A 19766-nucleotide genomic window follows, 5' to 3' on the forward strand; every position below is an offset into this window, starting at 1 on the left:
AGCAGAGACAATGTCAAGGATGATTGGATCCAGGGTTGAGCCGAGCTGGGGGCTCGTAATATTCGGGGTGGCACAGGAGCCGGGAGTGCAGGAGGTGAAAGAGGCCGGCATTCTGGCCTTTGCGTCCCTGGTAGCCCGGCGAAGGATTCTTCTTCTGTGGAAAGATGCGAGACCACCAGGCGTGGAGTCCTGGATTAACAATATGGCAGGATTTATTAAATTGGAGAGGGTCAAGTTTCCCTTAGGGGGATCGGTACAAGGGTTCTTCAGGCGGTGGCAACCGTTCCTAGACTTTCTGGCGGAGCGGTAGGTGATAGTCAGCAACAACAGCAACCCGGGGTGGGGGGGTTTGAGATGGGTGGGTGGTTCATGTGGGTTTGTTTCTTTTTCTTGATTGGGCGTGTATATTTGCGTTTATATCGTTTATCTTTGTTAATTTATTCTTTGTGTATGGGGGGGGGGTTCTTATTTCTTTGTTATTTTTATTGTTGACAATTTGTGAAAACTTGAATAAAAATTATTTTTTTTTAAAAAGAGGAAATTAACACAATAGTGAGAAAGGATATTAAGTCTGACAATGTAGAGTCTGTATGGATAGAACTGAGAAATACCAAGCGGCAAAAAACATTAGTGGGTGTCATATATAGACCCCTAGACTGCAGTGGTGATGTTGGGAATGGCATTAAACACAAAATTAGAGATGCATGTAATAAGAGAATATCGGTGATCATGGGAGATTCTAATCTTCACATAGATTGGGCAAATCAAATGAGCCACAATGCCGTAGAGGAGAAATTCCTGGAGTGTATACGGGATGGTTTTCTTGACCAATTTGTGGCGGAACCAACTAGAGAGCAGACCATCTTAGACTAGATACTGTGTAATGAGAAGGGAATCATTGCCAATCTGGCTGTGCTAGATCCCTTGTGGATGAGTGGACATGTAGATGGAGAATGAAGTAGTTGATTCGGACATGTGGGTGCTGAATCTTAATAAAGGAAACTATGGAGATCTGAGGCGTGAGTCGGCCTTGATAGATCGTGGAGAGTTACTTAAAGGGATGACAGTGGATAGACAATGGCAAATATTCAAGGAATGCATGGGGAAACTGCAGCAACTGTACATTCCTGCCTGGCACAAAAGCAAAATGGGTAAGAGGGCCAATGCGTGGCTTACAAAGGAAATTAGAAATAGTATCCGATCCAAGGAAGAAGCACACAGATTAGCCAAGAAAAATAATAGATCTGAGGATTGCAAGCAGTTTAGAATTTAGCAAAGAAGGACAAAGGGATTGATTAAGAAGGGGAAAGTACAGTACGAAAGTACGCTTGCAGGGAACATAAAGACTGACACTAAGAATTTCGATAGATATGAGACGAGAAAGAGATTGGTAAAGAGAAATGTCGGCCCCCTTCAGACAGAAACAGGGGAATGCATAATAAGCGACAAAGAAATGGCTGAGCAATTGAATACATACTTTGGTTCTGTCTTCACAAAAGAGGACACAAATCAGATACCAGAAATGCTGGAGAATGAAAGGTTTAATGAAAGGGAAGAACTGAGGGAGATCAACATTAGTAGAGAAATTATGCTGGGAAAATTGATGGGATTGAAGGCGGATAAATCCTCAGGGCCTGAGAATCTGCATTCCAGAGTGCTTAAAGGGGTGGCTCTGGAAATAGTGAATGCATTGGTGGTCATCTTCCAGCATTCTATAGACTCTGAAACAGTCCCTGCAGATTGGAGGGTACTCATGTCACTCCAATATTCAAAAAGGTAGGTAGAGAGAAAGCAGGGAATTATAGACGAGGAAGCAAACATTGGTAGTGGGGAAAAGTCATGGATCCATTATCAAGGACTTTATAGCGGAACATTTAGAAAGTAGTGGCAGGATCAGTCAGAGTCATCATAGATTTATGACAAATCTCTTGGAATGCTTTGAAGATGTAACCAGTACAATAAACATTTTATTGAGGTATTTTTGGTATAGAAACAACAAAATAGACAAGATACATGAAACCATAAACATAGTGCAAAAACCGTTTACCTTTCATACAGTTCCCACCCTTATTACTCCCCTACTCTAACCTAAACTACTCCACCCCCCCTCCCCCATATGCTGACGATTAATTTTCCGCAAGGAAGTCGACGAGCGATTGCCACCTCCGGGCGACTCCTAACAGTGACCCTCTCAAGGCGAACATGATTTTCTCCATACAGAGAAAGCTAGCCATGTCCGATAGCCAGGTCTCCAACTTCGGGGGCTTTGAGTCCCTCCAAGCTAATAGTATTCGTTTTCGGGCTACCAGGGAAGCAAAGGCCAGAACATCTGCCTCTTTCACCTCCTGGATTCCCAGATCGTCCGACACCCCGAAAATCGCCACCTCCGGACTCAGCCACTCTTGTTTTTAAAACCTTGGACATGATGTCCTCAAACCCCTACCAAAATCCCCGAAGCTTTGGACACGTCCAAAACATGTGGACATGGTTCGCTGGTCCTCCTGCGCATTTTGTGCACCTGTCCTCCACCCCAAAGAATCTGTTCATCCAGGCAACTGTCATGTGAGCCTGGTGCACAACCTTAAATTGTATCAGGCTGAGCCTGGCATATGTTGCAGACGTGTTGACTCTACTCAATGCGTCTGCCCATAAATCATCCTCTAACTGTCCTCCCAGCTCCTCCTCCGACTTACGCTTCAGCTCCTCGGTCTGCGTCTCCTCCAACCCCATAAGCTCCTTATATATGCCCGAGATGCTCCCCTCCCCTGCCCACCCTCTGGAAATTACCCTGTCCTGAATCCCCCTCAACAGTAGGAGCGGGAAGATTGCCACCTTTACGAAGGAAGTCCTGCACCTGCAAGTATCTGAATTTGCTTCCCCTCGCCAGCCCAAACTTTTCCTTCAGCGCCCTCATACTTGGAAAGCTCCCCTCTATGAACACATCCCCCACCCTCTCAATCCCCGCTCTCCGCCATACCCGGAACCCCCCATCCATACTCCCCGGGGGCAAACCGGTGGTTATCACAAATTGGGGCCCAAACCGATGCTCCCACTGCTCCCACATGCCGCCTCCACTGGCCCCAAACTCTCAGGGCCACCACCACCACGGGGCTGGTGGAGTACCGCACCGGCAGGGGCGCAGTTACCAGCGACCCCAGATTGGTGCCCTTACAAGAAGCCGCCTCCATAGTACCCACGCCGAACCCTCCCCCATCACCCACTTCTTGATCATGGCTACATTAGCCGCCCAGTAATAAGCGCCAGCCCGCCCTCTCCCCGACTCCGCTCAAACATTACATTCCTTACCTGCAGGGTCTTGCCCGCCCAGATGAAGCCCGTGACCACCCTGTTGACCCGCTTTAAAAAGGACCGCGGAATAAAACTAGGGAGACATTGAAATACAAATAGGAACCTCGGGAAGACCGTCATTTTCACCGTTTGTACCCTCCCGGCCAGCGGCAACGGGAGCGCGTCCAATCTACGGAAATCGTCCTTCATTTGGTCCACTAGCCGGGCCAGATTCAATTCATGCAGCCGGTCCCATTCCCGCGCTATTTGGATGCCCAGGTACCTAAAACTACCCCCTACTGACTTCAACGGCAGCTCCCCCAGCCACCCCTCCTGTCCCCTCGCCTGGACCACAAACATCTCACTCTCATCCATGTTTAGCTTATACCTGAAAACCTTCTGAATTTCGCTAAAATCTTCATGATTTCCTCCATCCCTCTACTGGGTCCAAAACGTACAGGAGAAAATCATAAGAATAGAGCTAAAACCCTGTGCTCCACCCCCCCCCCCCCCCCCCAACCCCCCCGGACCAGTCCCCTCCAGCCCCTTGAAGCTCTCAGAGCAATTGCCAACAGCTCTATAGCCAGCGCAAACAACAGTGGGGAGAGAGGGCATCCCTGTCTCGTCCCCTGATGCAGTCTAAAATAGCCCAAAGTTGCCCTATACTTGCCCCAGGAGCCTGATACAGTAACCTGACCCAGTCAATAAAGCCCCGCCCAAATCCCAACCGTCCCAGTACCTCCCACAGATATTCCCATTCTACCTGATTAAAAGCCTTTTCTGCATCCATTGCGATCACTACCTCCACCTCCCTACCTTCCAGGGGCATCCAGGTTTAACAACCTTCTTACATTGGCCACCAACTGCCTACCCTTAACAAACCCCTCTCGTCCTCCCCAATAACTTCCGAACACAGTCCTCAATCCTGGAGGACAAGATTTTGGCCAGCAACTTGACATCCACATTCAGCAGGGAGATCGGCCTGTAGGATCCACACAGCTCCGGGTTCTTGCCCTGCTGAAGAATCAGCGAAATCATTGCCTGTAACATCATTGGGGGGCAGCACCCCTCTTTCACTTGCCTCATTGAACATCCTCAACAACACTGGCCCCAACATCCCCGAGAACTTTTTATAGAACTCCACTGGGTACCCGTCTGGACCTGGGGCCTTACCCGCCTGCATGGCCTTCAAGCCTCCACTATTTCTTCCAGCCTAATTGGGGCACCCAGCCCTTCTACCCATTCTCCGTCCACCGTTGGGAAGTCAGCCCCTCCAAGAAGCGCCTCATCCCCTCCGGCCCCGCAGGGGGTTCCGACTTGTACAGCCTGCTGTAGAAATCTCTAAACGCCTATTCACCCCTACTGAATCACCAACCAAATTCCCCTCAGCGTCCTTTCCCTCTCTCCCTAGCTGCCTCCCTCTTCCTAAGCTGCTGTGCATGCATTCTGCTGGCCTTCTCTCCATACTCAGAGATCGCCCCCCTCACCTTTCTCAGCAGCCCCACCGCCCTCCCTGTGGTTAACAAGCTGAACCCCACCTGGAGCCTCCGCCGTTCCCTTAAAAGCCCTGCCTCTGGGGTCTCCGTATACCTCCTATTGATTTGTAGTATCTCCTTCACCAGTCTGTCCGTCTCTGCCCTGCCAACCTTCTCCCTATGAGCCCGGATTGAGATCAGCTCCCCCCTTACCACCGCCTTCAGTGCTTCCCAAACCACCGCTGCCCAAGTTTCCCCCATGTCACTGACCTGCAGGTAGTTCTGAATGCATTTCCTCAGCCGCTCGCACGCCCCTTCATCAGCCAAATGTCCCACATCTAACCTCCAGTGCGGACGCTGATTACTGTCTTTACTAACCTGCAGGTCAACCCAGTGCGGTGCATGTGTCCACTACCCCAGCCAGAAAGACCCTGCTCAAAATAAAGAAATCAATCCGGGAGTACACTTTATGCACGTGTTAGTAGAAGGAGAACTCCTTCGCCCTCGGCTGCCCAAACCTCCATGGATCCAACCCCCCACCCACATCAGCTCCATGAATCCTCTTAGTTCCTTTGTCATTGCTGGCATCCTGCCCGTTTTCGAGCTTGACCGGTCTAAGCCCGGGTCCATAATTGTATTGAAGTCCCCTCCCATGACCAACCTGTGCGAGTCCAGGTCTGGTATCTTCCCAGCATCCTCTTTATAAACTCCACATCATCCCAATTTGGCGCATATACATTCACTAATACCAATAATCTAGGGGCTGGTTTAGCTCATTGGGTTAAATCGCTGGCTTTTAAAGCAGACCAAGCAGGCCAGCAGCACAGTTCAATTCCCGTACCAGCCTCCCCGGACAGGCGCCGGAATGTGGCAACTAGGGGCTTGACCGGCCCATTTAACCCTCGAACATTCCAGGTGATCAGCCTAGTTGGGGGGGGTCTCATTGCCCTCCCCGCCGATCAGTCATCCCCTTTTTTAGGCCTCCCATCAGCCTGTGATCCGGCCTCCACCGGTCCATCCTCAGGCAGCCCCCGCCCCCTCTCTATCCCTCAGCCCAAGTCCCTCCCTCGCCAGCAGAACATTCACCCCCCCTCCCCCACAACAACATCCTGTAACCCAATCCCTTTCCTAAACCAAGCATATGCACACCCTCCCACTGTGCATCTGAGAGATAGCTCACCCGGCTGTCTTGGTGGCCCCATCCCTGGCACCAGATACTCTCCCACCTATTGTTCCCTCTCCACCCCCCCTCCCGCTCATGCAAACAAACTCCAACATCAAACAATCCCCACACAATTGCCCAACCGAAAAGCACCAAGATCAAAACTAGCACACCTCCATCCTCCAACAGTGCAAATGAAAACCTAAACTCACCCAGCTCTACTGCTAGTTCCAAGCAAAACGAGAAACTTTTTACAAAAACAGAGAAACAAAACAGAGAAAACAGAAACATGAACGTTGCAGCCAAGTCCAAATGTTTTCAGTCCTTCGTCAGCCCTTTCTTTCTTGCACAGTCCAACGCGTCCTCAGGCGGCTCAAAGTAAAAGTGCCGATCCTCATGCGTGACCCAGAGACGGGCTGGGTATAACAGACCAAACTTCACACTTTTCTTGAAAAGGATCGCCCTGATCTGATTGAAGCCTTCTCTCCTCCTGGCCACCTCCACGCTCAGGTCTTGGTAAACCGCAGAATGCTATTGTCCCACTTTCAGCTCCATGTCTGCTTGGCCCACTGCAGTATATGCGCCTTATCCGAGAATCTGTGGAATCTCACCACCATAGCCCTCGGGGGATCTCCCATTCGCGGCTTCTTCGCAGGTGCTCTGTGAGCCCTATCCACCTCCAAGGGCTGGGAGAATGTCCCATCCCTCAGCAGCTTCTCAAATATGCCCCAGCGTCTGTTCCTTCGGACCCCTCCGGGAGCCCGATAATTCTCAGGTTCTGCCATCGGGACCTATTCTCTAGGTCCTCCACCTTCTCCAGAAGCTTCTTTTGCTGGTCCCTCAGCATCCCCACCTCCAGCTCCACCACGGTCTGATGTTCCTCCTGCTCAGCCAGCGCCTTCTCCACTTTCTGGATCGCCCGATCCTGGGCGTCCAACCTGAGCTACAGCCGCTCAATCGACGCCTTTATCGGGTCCAAGCAGTCCCGTTTCTGCGCAGCAAAGCCCTCCTGGATGACTTGCATTAGCTGCTCCATAGGCTGCTGGGTCGACAAGCCAGAGGTTCACCCCTCCGCCATGCTGTCTCCTGTTGCAACTAGAGCCCAAGTCTTCTCTATCTTTTTGTTTCTGCCTTTACGAACGCTTCTAGTCCTTTTCTCCATGCACCAAAATGGGAATTCAATAGAGAATTGCCATTGACATCTGTTCTGCAATTCAAGTCCATTAAAAGATCGGGGGAAAAGGTCCAAAAGTCCGACCAGAGCGGGAGCCACCAAATGTGAGACTTACTCCTTCATAGCCGCCACTGGAAGTCGTAACCAGTACAGTTGACAAGGGGGAGCCAATCAATGTGGTATATTTAGACTTTCGGAATGTGTTTGGCAAAGTCCCGCATCAGAGATTACTGTGCAAAATTAAAGCACATGGGATTGAGGGAAGCGTATTGAGGTGGATAGAAAACTGGTTGGCAGAGAGAAAACCAAGAGTAGGAATTAATGGGTCCTTGTCAAATTGGCAGGCAGTAACTATTGAGGTACCACAGAGATCGGTTGTGGGACCCCAGCTATTCACAATATATATCAATGATTTGGATGAGGGAACAAAATGTACCATCTGAAATTTTGCAGATGATACCAAGTTGGGTGAACTGTGACGAGGATACAGGGATCCGACATCATGATCTGATGTTGGGCGAGTGGGCAAATCAATGACAGATGCAGTATAATTTGGATAAGTGTGAGGTTATTAACTTTGGAAGCAAAAACAGAAAGGCAGATTACTGCCTGAATGGTTGTAAATTGGGAGAGGATACTGTTCAGCGGGACCTGGGTGTCCTTGTCCACCAGTCGCTGAAGGTAAGCATGCAGGTGCAGCAGGTGGTAAAGAAGGCTAATGGTATGTTGGCCTTCATTGCAAGAGGTTTTGAGTACAGAAGCAGGGATGTGTTGCTGCAATTATATAGGGCCTTGGTGAGGCCACACTTTGAGTATTGTGTGCAGTTTTGGTCTCCTTTTCTGAGGAAGGATGTTCTTGCTCTCGAGGGAGTGCAGCGAAGGTTTACCAGACTGATTCCAGGGATGGCAGGACTGGCATATGAGGAGACATTGACTAGGTTGGGATTGTTCTCGCTGGAGTTCAGAAGAATGAGGGGTGATCTCATAGAGACTTATAAAATTCTAACAGGACTAGACAAGGTTAATGCAGGGAAGATGTTCTCAATAATGGTTGTGTCCAGAACCAGGGATCATAGACTGAGGATTCAGGGTAAACCATTTCGGACAGAGATGAGGAGACATTTCTTCACCATAAGAGTGGTGAGCCTGTGGAATTCATTACCACAGGAAGTAGTTGATGCTAAAACATTGAATATATTCAAGAGGCAGCTGGATATCGCACTAGGGGAGAATGGGATCAAAGGCTATGGGAAGAAAGCAGGATTAGGCTAATGAGTTGGATGATCAGCTATGATCGTGATAATGGCAGATCAGGCTCGATGGGCCTCCTCCTGCTCCTATGTTCTATGTATCTATTGTCATGGGAGTGTCTCTTTGACAAATGTGTGTTTATCAAATGGCTTCAGTAATGTCATTGTGTGGGTGGAGCTGGGCTGTGGCTCTGGATTTTACTTACATTTTGATCTGAGAGCTGGCTGTGGTTTTGAGTTTTACTTTCGGTTTACTCAGTTGGAAGCTGGATTTAGACAAAGAATGTTTCTTTTGTCTCTCTCGCTCCGTATGTTAAAATGTGTTCAGATCACCTAGGACGGGTAGGAGGCCGGCGGCGGCCAAGGTACTGAGAGGGTTTATGGATCAGATGGGTGGAGTGGATCCATGGAGGTTTGTGAGGCTGAGGGCACGTGAGTACTCTTTCTTCTCCCACGTACATAGGGTCTACTCTCGGATAGATTTCTTCGTGGTGAGTAGGGGACTGATTCCGAGAGTGGAGGAGGCCGAGTATTCGGCCATTGCAATCTCTGACCACGCTCCGCATTGGATAGAGTTGGAAATGGGGGAGGTGCGAGACCAACGTCCGTTGTGGCGGTTGGATGTGGGGTTGTTGGCGGAGGAGGAGGTGTGTAGGAGGGTCCGGGCAAGTATTGAGGGGTACCTTGAGGTGAATGATATGGGGGAGGTTCAGGTGGGGATGGTCTGGGAAGCCCTGAAGGCAGTAATTCGTGGGGAGCTGATATCCATCCGGGCACACAGGGAGAGGAGCGAGAGGAGTGAGAGGGATAGACTGGTGGGAAAGATGCTGGAGGTGGACAGGAGGTATGCAGAGGCACCAGAGGAGGGACTGTTGGGGGAGAGGCGCAGCCTGCAGGCTAAATTTGATTTGCTGACCACTAGAAAGGCTGAGGCACAGTGGAGGAAGGCACAAGGGGCAGTGTACGAACATGGTGAAAAGGCGAGTAGGATGCTGGCTCATCAGCTCCGTAAGCGGGATGCGGCTAAGGAGATTGCTGGAGTGAGAGACAAGAGTGGGAATGTGGTGCGGAAGGGGGTAGAGGTGAATGAGGTCTTCAAGGACTTTTACGGGGAACTGTACCAGTCGGAGCCAACGGGGGAGAGGAGGGGAATGGAGAGGTTCCTTGACAGGCTTTCTTTCCCGAAGGTGCAGGAGGAGAAGGTGGAGGGGCTGGGTGCGCCGATTGAGCTGGAGGAGCTAGTTAAGGGGATCGGGCAGATGCAGTCAGGGAAGGCACCGGGGCCGCATGGGTTCCCGGTGGAATTTTATAAAAAGTTTGTGGACCTAGTGGGCCCCTTGCTGGTGCGGACACTCAACTTTGCCCCCGACGATGTCACGGGCGCTGATCTCGTTAATTTTAAAGAAGGACAAGGACCCCCAGCAGTGTGGGTCATACAGGCCCATATCTCTCCTCAACGTGGATGCTAAGGTGCTGGCAAAACTCCTGGCCACCAGGATAGAGGACTGTGTGCCAGGGGTTGTGCATGAGGACCAGACAGGTTTTGTGAAGGGAAGGCAGCTGAACACGAATGTGCGGAGATTGCTGAATGTCATTATGATGCCGGCGATTGAGGGGGAGGCAGAGATAGTGGTGGCGCTGGATGCGGAGAAGGCCTTCGATAGAGTGGAGTGGGGGTACCTATGGGAGGTGTTGGGGAGGTTTGGATTTGGTGAAGGGTTCATTAGATGGGTAAGGCTGTTATATGAGGCCCCGATGGCGTGCGTGGCTACGAATAGGAGGAGGTCGGAGTACTTCCGGCTTTACCGAGGGACCAGGCAGGGTTGCCCCTTGTCCCCCTTGTTGTTTGCACTGGCAATCGAGCCGCTGGCGATGGCATTGAGAGATTCAGAGAGGTGGAGAGGCTTGGTGCGAGGTGGAGAGGAACATAGGGCGTCGTTGTATGCCGACGACCTGTTACTGTATGTGGCGGACCCGGTGGGAGGGATGCCGGGAGTGATGGAGTTACTAGCCGAGTTTGGGACCTTCTCAGGTTATAAATTAAACTTAGGCAAGAGCGAGGTGTTTGTGGTGCACCCTGGAGACCAGGAGGAAGGAATTGGTAGGCTCCCGCTTAGGCGGGCAGGGGAGAGCTTTAGGTACCTGGGGGTGCAAGTGGCCAGGGACTGGGGGACTCTCCACAAGCATAACTTTACCAGACTGGTAGATCAGATGGAGGAGGAGTTCAGGAGGTGGGACATGCTGCCATTGTCGTTGGCGGGGAGGGTGCAGTCCGTCAAAATGACAGTGCTTCCGAGGTTCTTGTTCCTTTTTCAGTGCCTGCCCATATTTATCCCCAGGGCCTTCTTTAGGAGAGTGACCGGCAGTATTCTGAGCTTTGTGTGGGCACATGGGACTCCGAGAGTGAGGAGGGTATTCCTGGAGCGAGGAAGGGATAGAGGCGGGCTGGCGCTGCCCAACCTTCTGGGGTACTATTGGGCAGCCAATGTGTCAATGGTGCGTAAATGGGTGATGGAGGGGGGAGGGGCGGCGTGGAAAAGAATGGAGATGGCGTCATGTAGAGGTACAAGCCTGGGTGCCATGGTAACGGCACCGTTGCCGCTCTCCCCCAAGAGGGTTACCACGAGCCCGGTGGTGGCGGCGACCCTAAGAATCTGGGGACAGTGGAGACGGCATCGGGGGGAAACAGGGGGCTCGTGGGAGGCTCCACTGGGTGGCAACCATCGGTTCATCCCGGGGAACACGGATGGGGGATTCAGGGGATGGCAAAGGGCGGGCATCAGCAAATTGAGGGGCCTGTTTATTGGCGGGAGGTTTGCGGGCCTGGGGGAACTGGAAGATAAATTTGGCCTTCCCCAGGGGAACATGTTCAGATACCTGCAGGTAAAGGCGTTTGCTAGGCGACAGGTAGAGGGATTCCCTTTGCTGCCCTCGCAGGGGACAATGGACAGAGTGCTTTCGGGGGTGTGGGTAGGAGAGGGGAAGGTGTCTGACATCTATAAGGTAATGCAGGAGGTGGAGGAGTCGTCAGTGGAGGAGCTGAAGGCTAAATGGGAGGAGGAACTCGGGGAGCAGATAGAGGATGGGACTTGGGCGGAGGCCTTGGAGAGAGTCAACTCCTCCTCCTCATGTGCGAGGCTTAGTCTCATCCAATTTAAGGTGCTGCACCGGGCCCATATGTCCGGGACTAGGATGAGTAGGTTCTTCGGGGGTGAGGACAGGTGCACCAGATGTTCGGGGAGTCCTGCCAACCACGCCCATATGTTCTGGGCATGCCCAGCACTGGAAGAATTCTGGAAGGGGGTGGCGGGTGGTTGGATCCAGGGTCAAACCAGGGTGGGGACTCGCGATTTTTGGGGTTGGGGTGGAGCCGGGAGTGCAGGAGGCGAAAGAGGCCGGTGTCCTGGCCTTTGCGGCCCTAGTAGCCCGTCGAAGGATTCTGTTACAATGGAAGGATGCAAGGCCCCCAAGCGTGGAGACCTGGATCAGTGACATGGCGGGATTTATAAAATTGGAAAAGGTCAAATTTGCCCTGAGAGGATCAATACAAGGGTTCTATAAACGATGGCAGCCTTTTCTGGACTTCCTGGCTCAGAGATAGGTAACTGGGTCAATAGCAGCAGCAACCCCGGGGGGGGGGGGGGGGGGGGGGGGGGGGTGCATTATTGTAGTGTTTATTCTGTAACTTTATAGTGTGTTAATTTGCGTTGTTGTTAAAATGCTGGGTTGTTCATGGGGATGGGGCGAATGTATATGATTGTTAATATTATTGTTATTTTCGGTATTTTACTAAGGTGCGTTATTGTTGTATAAAATCAAAATTTCTCAATAAAAATTATTTAAAAAAAAAAAAATGTGTTCAGATCACTTGATAATTTAAAAGTGATAACTGTTTTCTGGAAAGAATTCAAACCTACTGTTTTGTTAAAAGGTTTTCCTGCTTTTGTGGATGTTGCTATCAAATTGAAACAGTTGAAAGGTAGGTTATTAAGGTTTTATATACATATATATATATACAGAGAGAGAGAGAACTGTAGCTGTGTGGTGGATTTATGTTTGTAGTTGATAAAAATGCTTACTATGTGTGTTTATAAAATGTTAACTGAATTCGTCGAATAAACTTTGTTTTGTTTAAAAGTGCTTAAGGCCTCTGTTGAATAACACCTGAAAAGTAGGCCCTTGTGCTCCTTGTAACCAAAATGAATAAACAGGTTGTAGGTCAGGTGAACTCCATGATATACTTTGGAGCTTTCTAAACCCTGGCCCATAACAAATTGTATCTATGTACATCTTCCTCTCAAAATAGTAAATAATACTATTTTGAATACTGATGAGAGTGATGGTTTCCCTAGGGAGTGCAACTACAGTGCTGCAATCAAGTTACTGTGAAAAGCCCCTAATTCATAAGACCATAAGACATAGAAGCAGAATTAGGCCACTTGGCCGATCGAGTCTGCTCCGCCATTCAATCATGGCTGATATTTTTCTCATCCCCATTCTCCTGCCTTCTCCCCATAAGCCCTGATCATCTTATTAATCAAGAACAAGTCGCCACATTCCAGCACCTGTTCGGGTACACAGAAGGGGAATTCAGAATGTCCAAATTACCAAACAGCACGTCTTTCGGGACTTGTGGGAGGAAGCTGGAGCACCCGGAGGAAACCCACACAGACACGGGGAGAACGTGCAAACTCCACACAGACAGTGACCCAAGCCTGGAATCGAACCTGGGACCATGGAGCTGTGAAGCAACAGTGCTACCCACTGTGACACCGTAGGGGGACTCGAGAGAAAACATTTTCATCCAGAGGTTGGCGAGGATAAGGAAATTGGTGCCTGAAATGGTGGTGGAGCAAAAAACGTTCAGCACATTTAAAAAGTACTTTGATACGGTTATAGTGCCATAACATACAAGACTATAAAGGGCTAAAAAGATAAATCAGTTGAGATTGCTGCTTGTTGGTCAGCCCTGGCAAGGTGGGCTGAATGTCCTTTTTCAGAGCAGTAAATTTCTATGATCAGGGCCAGGTAGTACTTTTCAAATGTGGTGATATAAATTGGGCAGGAGGGTGATTCCTAGTCCTGCTTTTTCTACTTCCAGACTCAAGGGATTTGAACAGTAATTTAATTGCAGTGTTAATGTCAGCCTCCTTGTGACACAAATAAAGATTATTATTACACATTATGCTTCACAGACCTGGTAATGAGAACCATGTGGCCAGAGGCCAAGATGGAAGGAAAACTGGCTGGTCTGCAGCAGCATTAGGCCAATTAAATTTTAAATCCCAAGTCTCATCTAGAAGCTCAGCCTACTATTTGAACTCAGCAAAAAGTGGGATTGCGGGGGGGAAGGGTGGGGGGGATGGGTATCACAGCAGATCCAATGAAATGGTCTCTAATACATGTCAGCAGTTAAGATGGAAGAGTTTGCATGCAGGGAGAGGAAGCACAGCCCAGGCAAAGATCGCCTAGGGTGTACTTGGGTTGGGGTTGAGCAATCTTGCTCTTCCTGGCTGGCAAGGCAAAGAAAAGGGAAATTGCTAATTTATCTTCCTTGCCTGGTCTGATCTTGGAGCTGCTTGCCATCAGGTTGGCCTGACAGGGAAAATATAACAGCCTTCCCAACTGAAGGAGATGAAATGAAATGAAAAATGAAAATCGCTTATTGTCACGAGTAGGCTTCTAATTAAGTTACTGTGAAAAGCCCCTAATCGCCACATTCCGGCGCCTGTTCGGGGAGGCTGGTACGGGAGATCAATATTATTGAAGAAATGGTGTGGGGAAGTTGATGGGATTGAAGATTGATAAATCCCCAGGGCCTGATATCCATATCCCAGAGTACTTAGGGAAGTGGCTCTAGGAATAGTGGATGCATTAGTGGTCATCTTCCAGGATTCTATAGACTCTGGAACGTTTCCTGAAGACTGGAGGGTAGTTAATGTAACTTCACTATTTAAAAAGGGAGGTAGAGAGTAAACAGGGAATTATAGACTAGTCAGCCTGGCGTCAGCAATGGGGAGAATTCTAGAATCCATTTTCAAAGATTTTACAGCAGGACACTTACAAAATAGTGGCAGGATCAGACAGAGTCAGCATAGATTTATGTTGGGGAAATTATGCTTGACAAATCAATTGGAATTCTTTGAGGGTGTAACTAGTAGAGATCATGATGGGGAGCCAGTGGATGTGGTATAATTGGACTTTCAGAAGTCCCACATAAGAGATTAGTATGAAAAATTAAAGTGCATGGGATTAAGGGTAGTGTATTGACATGGATAGGAAACTAGCTGGCAGACAGGACACAAAGAGTAGGAATTAACGGGTCCTTTTCAAATTCACAGGCAGTGACTCGAGGGGAACCGCAGGAATCGGTGCGAGAACCCCAGCTATTCACAACATATATTAACGATTTAGATGAGGGAACAAAATGTAATATCTCCAGATTTGCAGGTGACACCAAGTTGGGTGGGAGGGTGAGCTGTGAGGAGGATGCAGAGATCATTCAGTGTGATTTGGACAAGTTGAGTGAGTGGGCAAATGAATGGTAGATTTTTTTTTATTCGTTCATGAGATGTGGGGATTGCTAACTGAGCAGGCATTTATTACCCATGCCTGAGGGCACTTAAGAGTCAACCACATTGCTGTGGATCTGGGATCACTTGTCGGTCAGGATGACAGATTTCCTTCCCTGAAGGACACCGGTGAACCAGATGGGTTTTTACGACAATCGACAACAGTTTCATGGTCACCTTTGAGACATTTAATTCCAGATTTTTATTGAATTCAAATTTCACCATCTGCCATGGTGGGAATCGAACCCAGGTCCCCAGAGCGTATCTCTGAATTGCTAGTCCAGCGATAATATGACTACGCCACTGCCTCCACTCGTGGTATAATTTGGAGAAATGAGAGGTTATCCACTTTGGTAGATAAAACGAATGGCCTGAAATTAGGAGAGGGGAATGTGCAACGAGATCTGGGTGCCCTCATATACCAGTCGCTGAAGGTAAGCATGCAGGTACAGCAGGCGATAAAGACGGCAGCAAATGTTATGTTGGCCTTCACAGTGATAGGATTTGCATACAGGAGCAGAGATGTCTTGCTGCAATTTGAAAGGGCCTTGGTAAGGCCACACCTGGAATAGTGTGTGCAGTTTTGGTCTCCTTATCAAGAGTGAGTGCAGCGAAGATTTACCACACTGATTCCTGGGATGGCGGGACTGACGTTTATGAGGAGAGAATCAATCGGTTAGGATTGTATTTCCTGGAGTTCAGAAGAATGAGGGGCGATCTTATAGAAACGTTTCAAATTTTAACAGCATTGAACAGGGTAGATACAGGAAGGATGGTGGGTGTGTCCAGAACCAGGGGGCACAGTTTGAGGACACGGGGTAGACCATTTAGAAGAGATGAGGATAAATTTCTTTGCCCAGCGGGTAGTGAGCCTGTGGAATTCATTACCACAGGAATTTGTTGAGTCCAAAGCATTGTGTGGTTTCAAGAAGCAGTTAGACGTAGCACTTAGGATGAAGTGGATCAAAGGATATGGGGGAAACCGGGATTAGGCTAGTGAGTTGGATGATCAGCCATAATCATAATGAATGGCGGAGTAGCTTGAAGGGCTGAATGGCCTCCTCCTGCCCCTATTTTTTTCTATGTTTGCATGTATCTAGATCAGCATTACAGAATCTTGGATTTGGTCTCCTTGGCGCCATTATGGTGAGCTGGCTGGGGTTGGCTGAGCAAGTGCAGCTCGATCTTGTTCGGGGGAGGGGGGGGGGGGCTGGCATGCACGGACCCAAAGAATCAGCTGGTGAGCTGTCATTTGGGGTGAAAAGCCCATGAGGCTTTGTTAAGTGGACCAATTAACGTTGAATAGCGTTGCCGGCCTCGCTGGGCCAAGCCAGGAAGCTCGTGGCTATTCCCGCTCGCGACAACACTGAGAAATCTTTCCAGAGAATCACACCCTGTATGTTATCAAGAAGCAGTCAGATATAGCACTCAGGGCAAAGGGCATCAAACAAAATGAGGGGAAAGTGGGGTTCGATTATTGAGTTGGAAGATCAGCCATTATCATAACGAATGGCGGAGCAGGCTCGAAGGGCCAAATGGTCTCCGCCTTCTCCGATTGTCTATGTTTCAAACTGTCTCATGAGTGTCCCTTTAAGAAATGTTTTTGTCTCATCACATGGCTTCAGTGATGTCATTGTGTGGGTGGAGCTGGGGTGTGGCTCTGTGGGTTTTACTTTCGCTTTTAGTTTTTGGAATGGTTTTGAACTGCGCAGATTGAAAGAAGTGTTTCTCTATCTTCATTTTAAAAGCTGTTTCCAGTCTACTTGGTAACTTAGAAAAAAATGATTGCTTTCTGGAAGGAATTCAAATGCCGTTTGCTGGGCCACACCTTTGAAAAGGGGTTTCTAGTTTTACTTGGATTTTGTTATTCAATTGGAACTATAAGGGGGAATTCATTAAGTGTTATACATAGATTACTTTAGCTGTGTGGGGTTTTTATGTTTGTAGTTGACAAAAAATCTTACTGTGTGTGTTTACACAAATGTTAACTAAATTCGTAGAATAAAGCTTGTTTTTTGAGTTAAAGTGCCCACGTATTCTGTTGAATAACACCTGAAAGGCAGGCTCGTGTGCTCATTGTAATTAATGTCAATAAACCGTTATAGGTCACGTGAGCTCCATAATATACTTTGGAGTTTTCTAAACCCTGGCCCATAACACAAACCAATGGTTAAAAGTGCAGTTGGACCTCAAGGATGTCATCAGATTCCCATCAGCATCTTTAGAGAAGGACTTCCAGCAGATGTCCCAAAAGAGCTGGTTGATTTGCAATATATAAGGAGAATCTGTGTGGATAAATCACTGAACCATTTTAACTGCCTGTCACCTGGTTTCCATCAGCCAGGGAGGGTTAAAATCACCCTCAAATTCACGCTGAATTCATATCTATTGATAGTATCCTGAATTACTTGAGAAGATTCAGTAGCCTTATTTAACATACGTCATCTCCTTAACTAACCTGCTAAAATAATTCATCATTAGATTAACTGATAGCTTTTCTTACCTTCATACAGCTAGTGTCACACAGCGAGGTTTTGTCTACTGAAACAGTTGCTGAACGAGCTATTTCTATGCTATCCAGTCCTTTCTCGAGCATTCTACATGCAATATCAAGTTGTTCAGCAGGGTGTTTCTGAAAAGTAAGTACAGTTCTTTGAAAAACATTAATCAATTTTGATATCTAGGATTTATTTATTTTTTCAGAATTTGAACAATTAAATAAAAGAAAATGGTTGAAATCAACTGCAAGCTTCTTGGTATTTTTCAGATCAAAAACAGAACAAAAATATGCATGATCAGAAAACCTCTCGTAATTGAGAAAGTCCAGAAAATCAGACAAACTATGAGGGAGAAGTAGGATACTACCTTAAATGGGTACTGGGATCGAAATGAACAATTAATCCGTGGCTACTCAGTGCCACACAGCAGGCAGTATGTTAAATTTGTGCTGTCTGTTATTTTAAACGATTGCTGCATGCATCCACACTATTCACTGGCTGCATGCATCAATAAGGTGGGGGGTTAGTGTAGGTGTTACTTAAAGACAGCCTGTACCTCAGCATTGTGGAATCGTAAATGTTCTTTGTATTTTTTTTATTTAAAGTGCCTAATTCTTAAGAGGCAATTTAGTGTGGCCAATCTACCTTGGGTTGTGGGGGTGAGACCCATGCAGACACGGGGAGGATGTGCAAACTCCACATGGATAGTGGCCCAGGGCCGGATTTAAACCCGGGTCCTTGGCACAGTGAGGTAGTAGTGCGACCCACTGCGCCACCCGTAAATGTCCTTTGTAAGCTGGATATGTTCTGTCAAAGATTGAAGAATGGTTGAACATCCACCCTGTTGATACCCCTCAGGATCTCAAAGGTTTTGATCAAGTCCTCTTATTCTTCCAAATTCTTGTAGATACAAACTTAACCTCTTTCACCTTCCCTCATAAGACAATCTGCCAATTCCTGATATTAGTCCATTAAACTTCTGAACTGCTTCTAATGTATTTATAAATTTCCTTAAATAAGGAGACCAATACTGTACACAATATTCCAGATGTGGGCAGCCCAGAGGCACAATGGTTAGCACAGCGGCCTCACAGCGCCAGGGGCCTCGGTTCGATTCTGACCTCAGGTAACAATCAGGGTGGAGTTTGCACTTCCTCCCTGTGTCTGCATTGGTTTTCTCTGGGTGTTCTGGTTTCAAGTCCAAAGATGTGCAGGTTAGGTGGAATGGCCATGCTAAATTAGGGTGGAATTTCAGGAATAGGGTGGCAGATTGGGCCTAGGTTGGGTCGTCCTTTGATGGGTCGATGTAGACTCGATCAATGGCCTCCTTCTGCACTGTAGGAATTCTATGATTCTAAGATCTATGTGGTTCAGAAGGCAGCTTATATTTTCAAGGGCAACCAGGGATGGGCAATAAATGTTGGCCTACCCTGTGACGCCCACAACCTGTAAATGAAATAAAAAAGGTATCACCAATGCCTTGTTCAACTGAAGCATAACCTCCCTAATTTTGTGATCAATTCCCCTCACAATAAAAAATTCCCCTCACAATAAACAACAGTGTTCTATTAGATTTTGTACCTGTATACTAACCTTTTGTGATTCCTGCGTTAGGACACCCAGATTGTCCTAGATGTCAGAGCTCTGCAATCTCTCATCATTTAGATAAAATGCTTCTTTTGTATTCTTCCTGCCAAAATGGGCAATTATTCATTTGCCTACATTATACTCCATTGCCAGATTGTTCTTCCCTCACTTAATCAATTGATGTCCCTTTGTAGTCTCCTTATATCCTCTTCACAATTTACTTTCCTACTTATCATTGTCTCATCAGCAAATTTAACAACTAGACCTTCAGTTCCTTCATTCAAGTTACTTATATAAATTGTAAAAGGTTGAGGCCTCAGCGCTGATTCCTGTGGCACACCACTTGTTACATCCCGCCAACCTGAAAAAGAGCCCTTTATGGCAATTCTGTTTCTGGTTAGATAGAATCATAGAATTTACAGAAGGAGGCCATTCGGCCCATCGAGTCTGCACTGGCTCTTGGAAAGAGCACCATACTTAAGCCCACACGTTCACCCTAACCCCGTAACCCAGTAAACCCACCTAACCTTTTTTGGACACTAAGGGCAATTCATCATGGCCAATCGACCTGACCTGCATTTCTTTGGACTGTGGGAGGAAACCGGAACACCTGGAGGAAATCCACGAAGACACGGGGAGAACGTGCAGACTCCACACAGACAGTCACCCAAGCTAGGGTGCGAATCTGGGACCCTGGAGCTGTGAAGTAACTGTGCTAACCACTGTGCTTCCATGCTGCCCAGTCAATCTTGCATCCATG

At 48.1% G+C, this 19766-nt stretch overlaps 1 protein-coding gene across 2 annotated transcripts in view; it reads right to left on the reverse strand.

Moving 5' to 3' along the window:
* cfap54 (cilia and flagella associated protein 54) overlaps positions 1-19766 on the reverse strand; it is a 763542-nt gene that overhangs the window by 560957 nt on the left and 182819 nt on the right. For both annotated transcript variants that reach the window (XM_038810895.1, XM_038810894.1), the window contains one exon: positions 17425-17553. In XM_038810895.1, the coding sequence (XP_038666823.1) occupies positions 17425-17553 (129 nt within the window). The remainder of the gene's footprint in view (positions 1-17424; positions 17554-19766) is intronic.

The sequence above is a fragment of the Scyliorhinus canicula genome, chromosome 11 (assembly GCF_902713615.1).
Source record: "Scyliorhinus canicula chromosome 11, sScyCan1.1, whole genome shotgun sequence".
In the NCBI taxonomy this organism is placed as follows: Eukaryota; Metazoa; Chordata; class Chondrichthyes; order Carcharhiniformes; family Scyliorhinidae; genus Scyliorhinus; species Scyliorhinus canicula.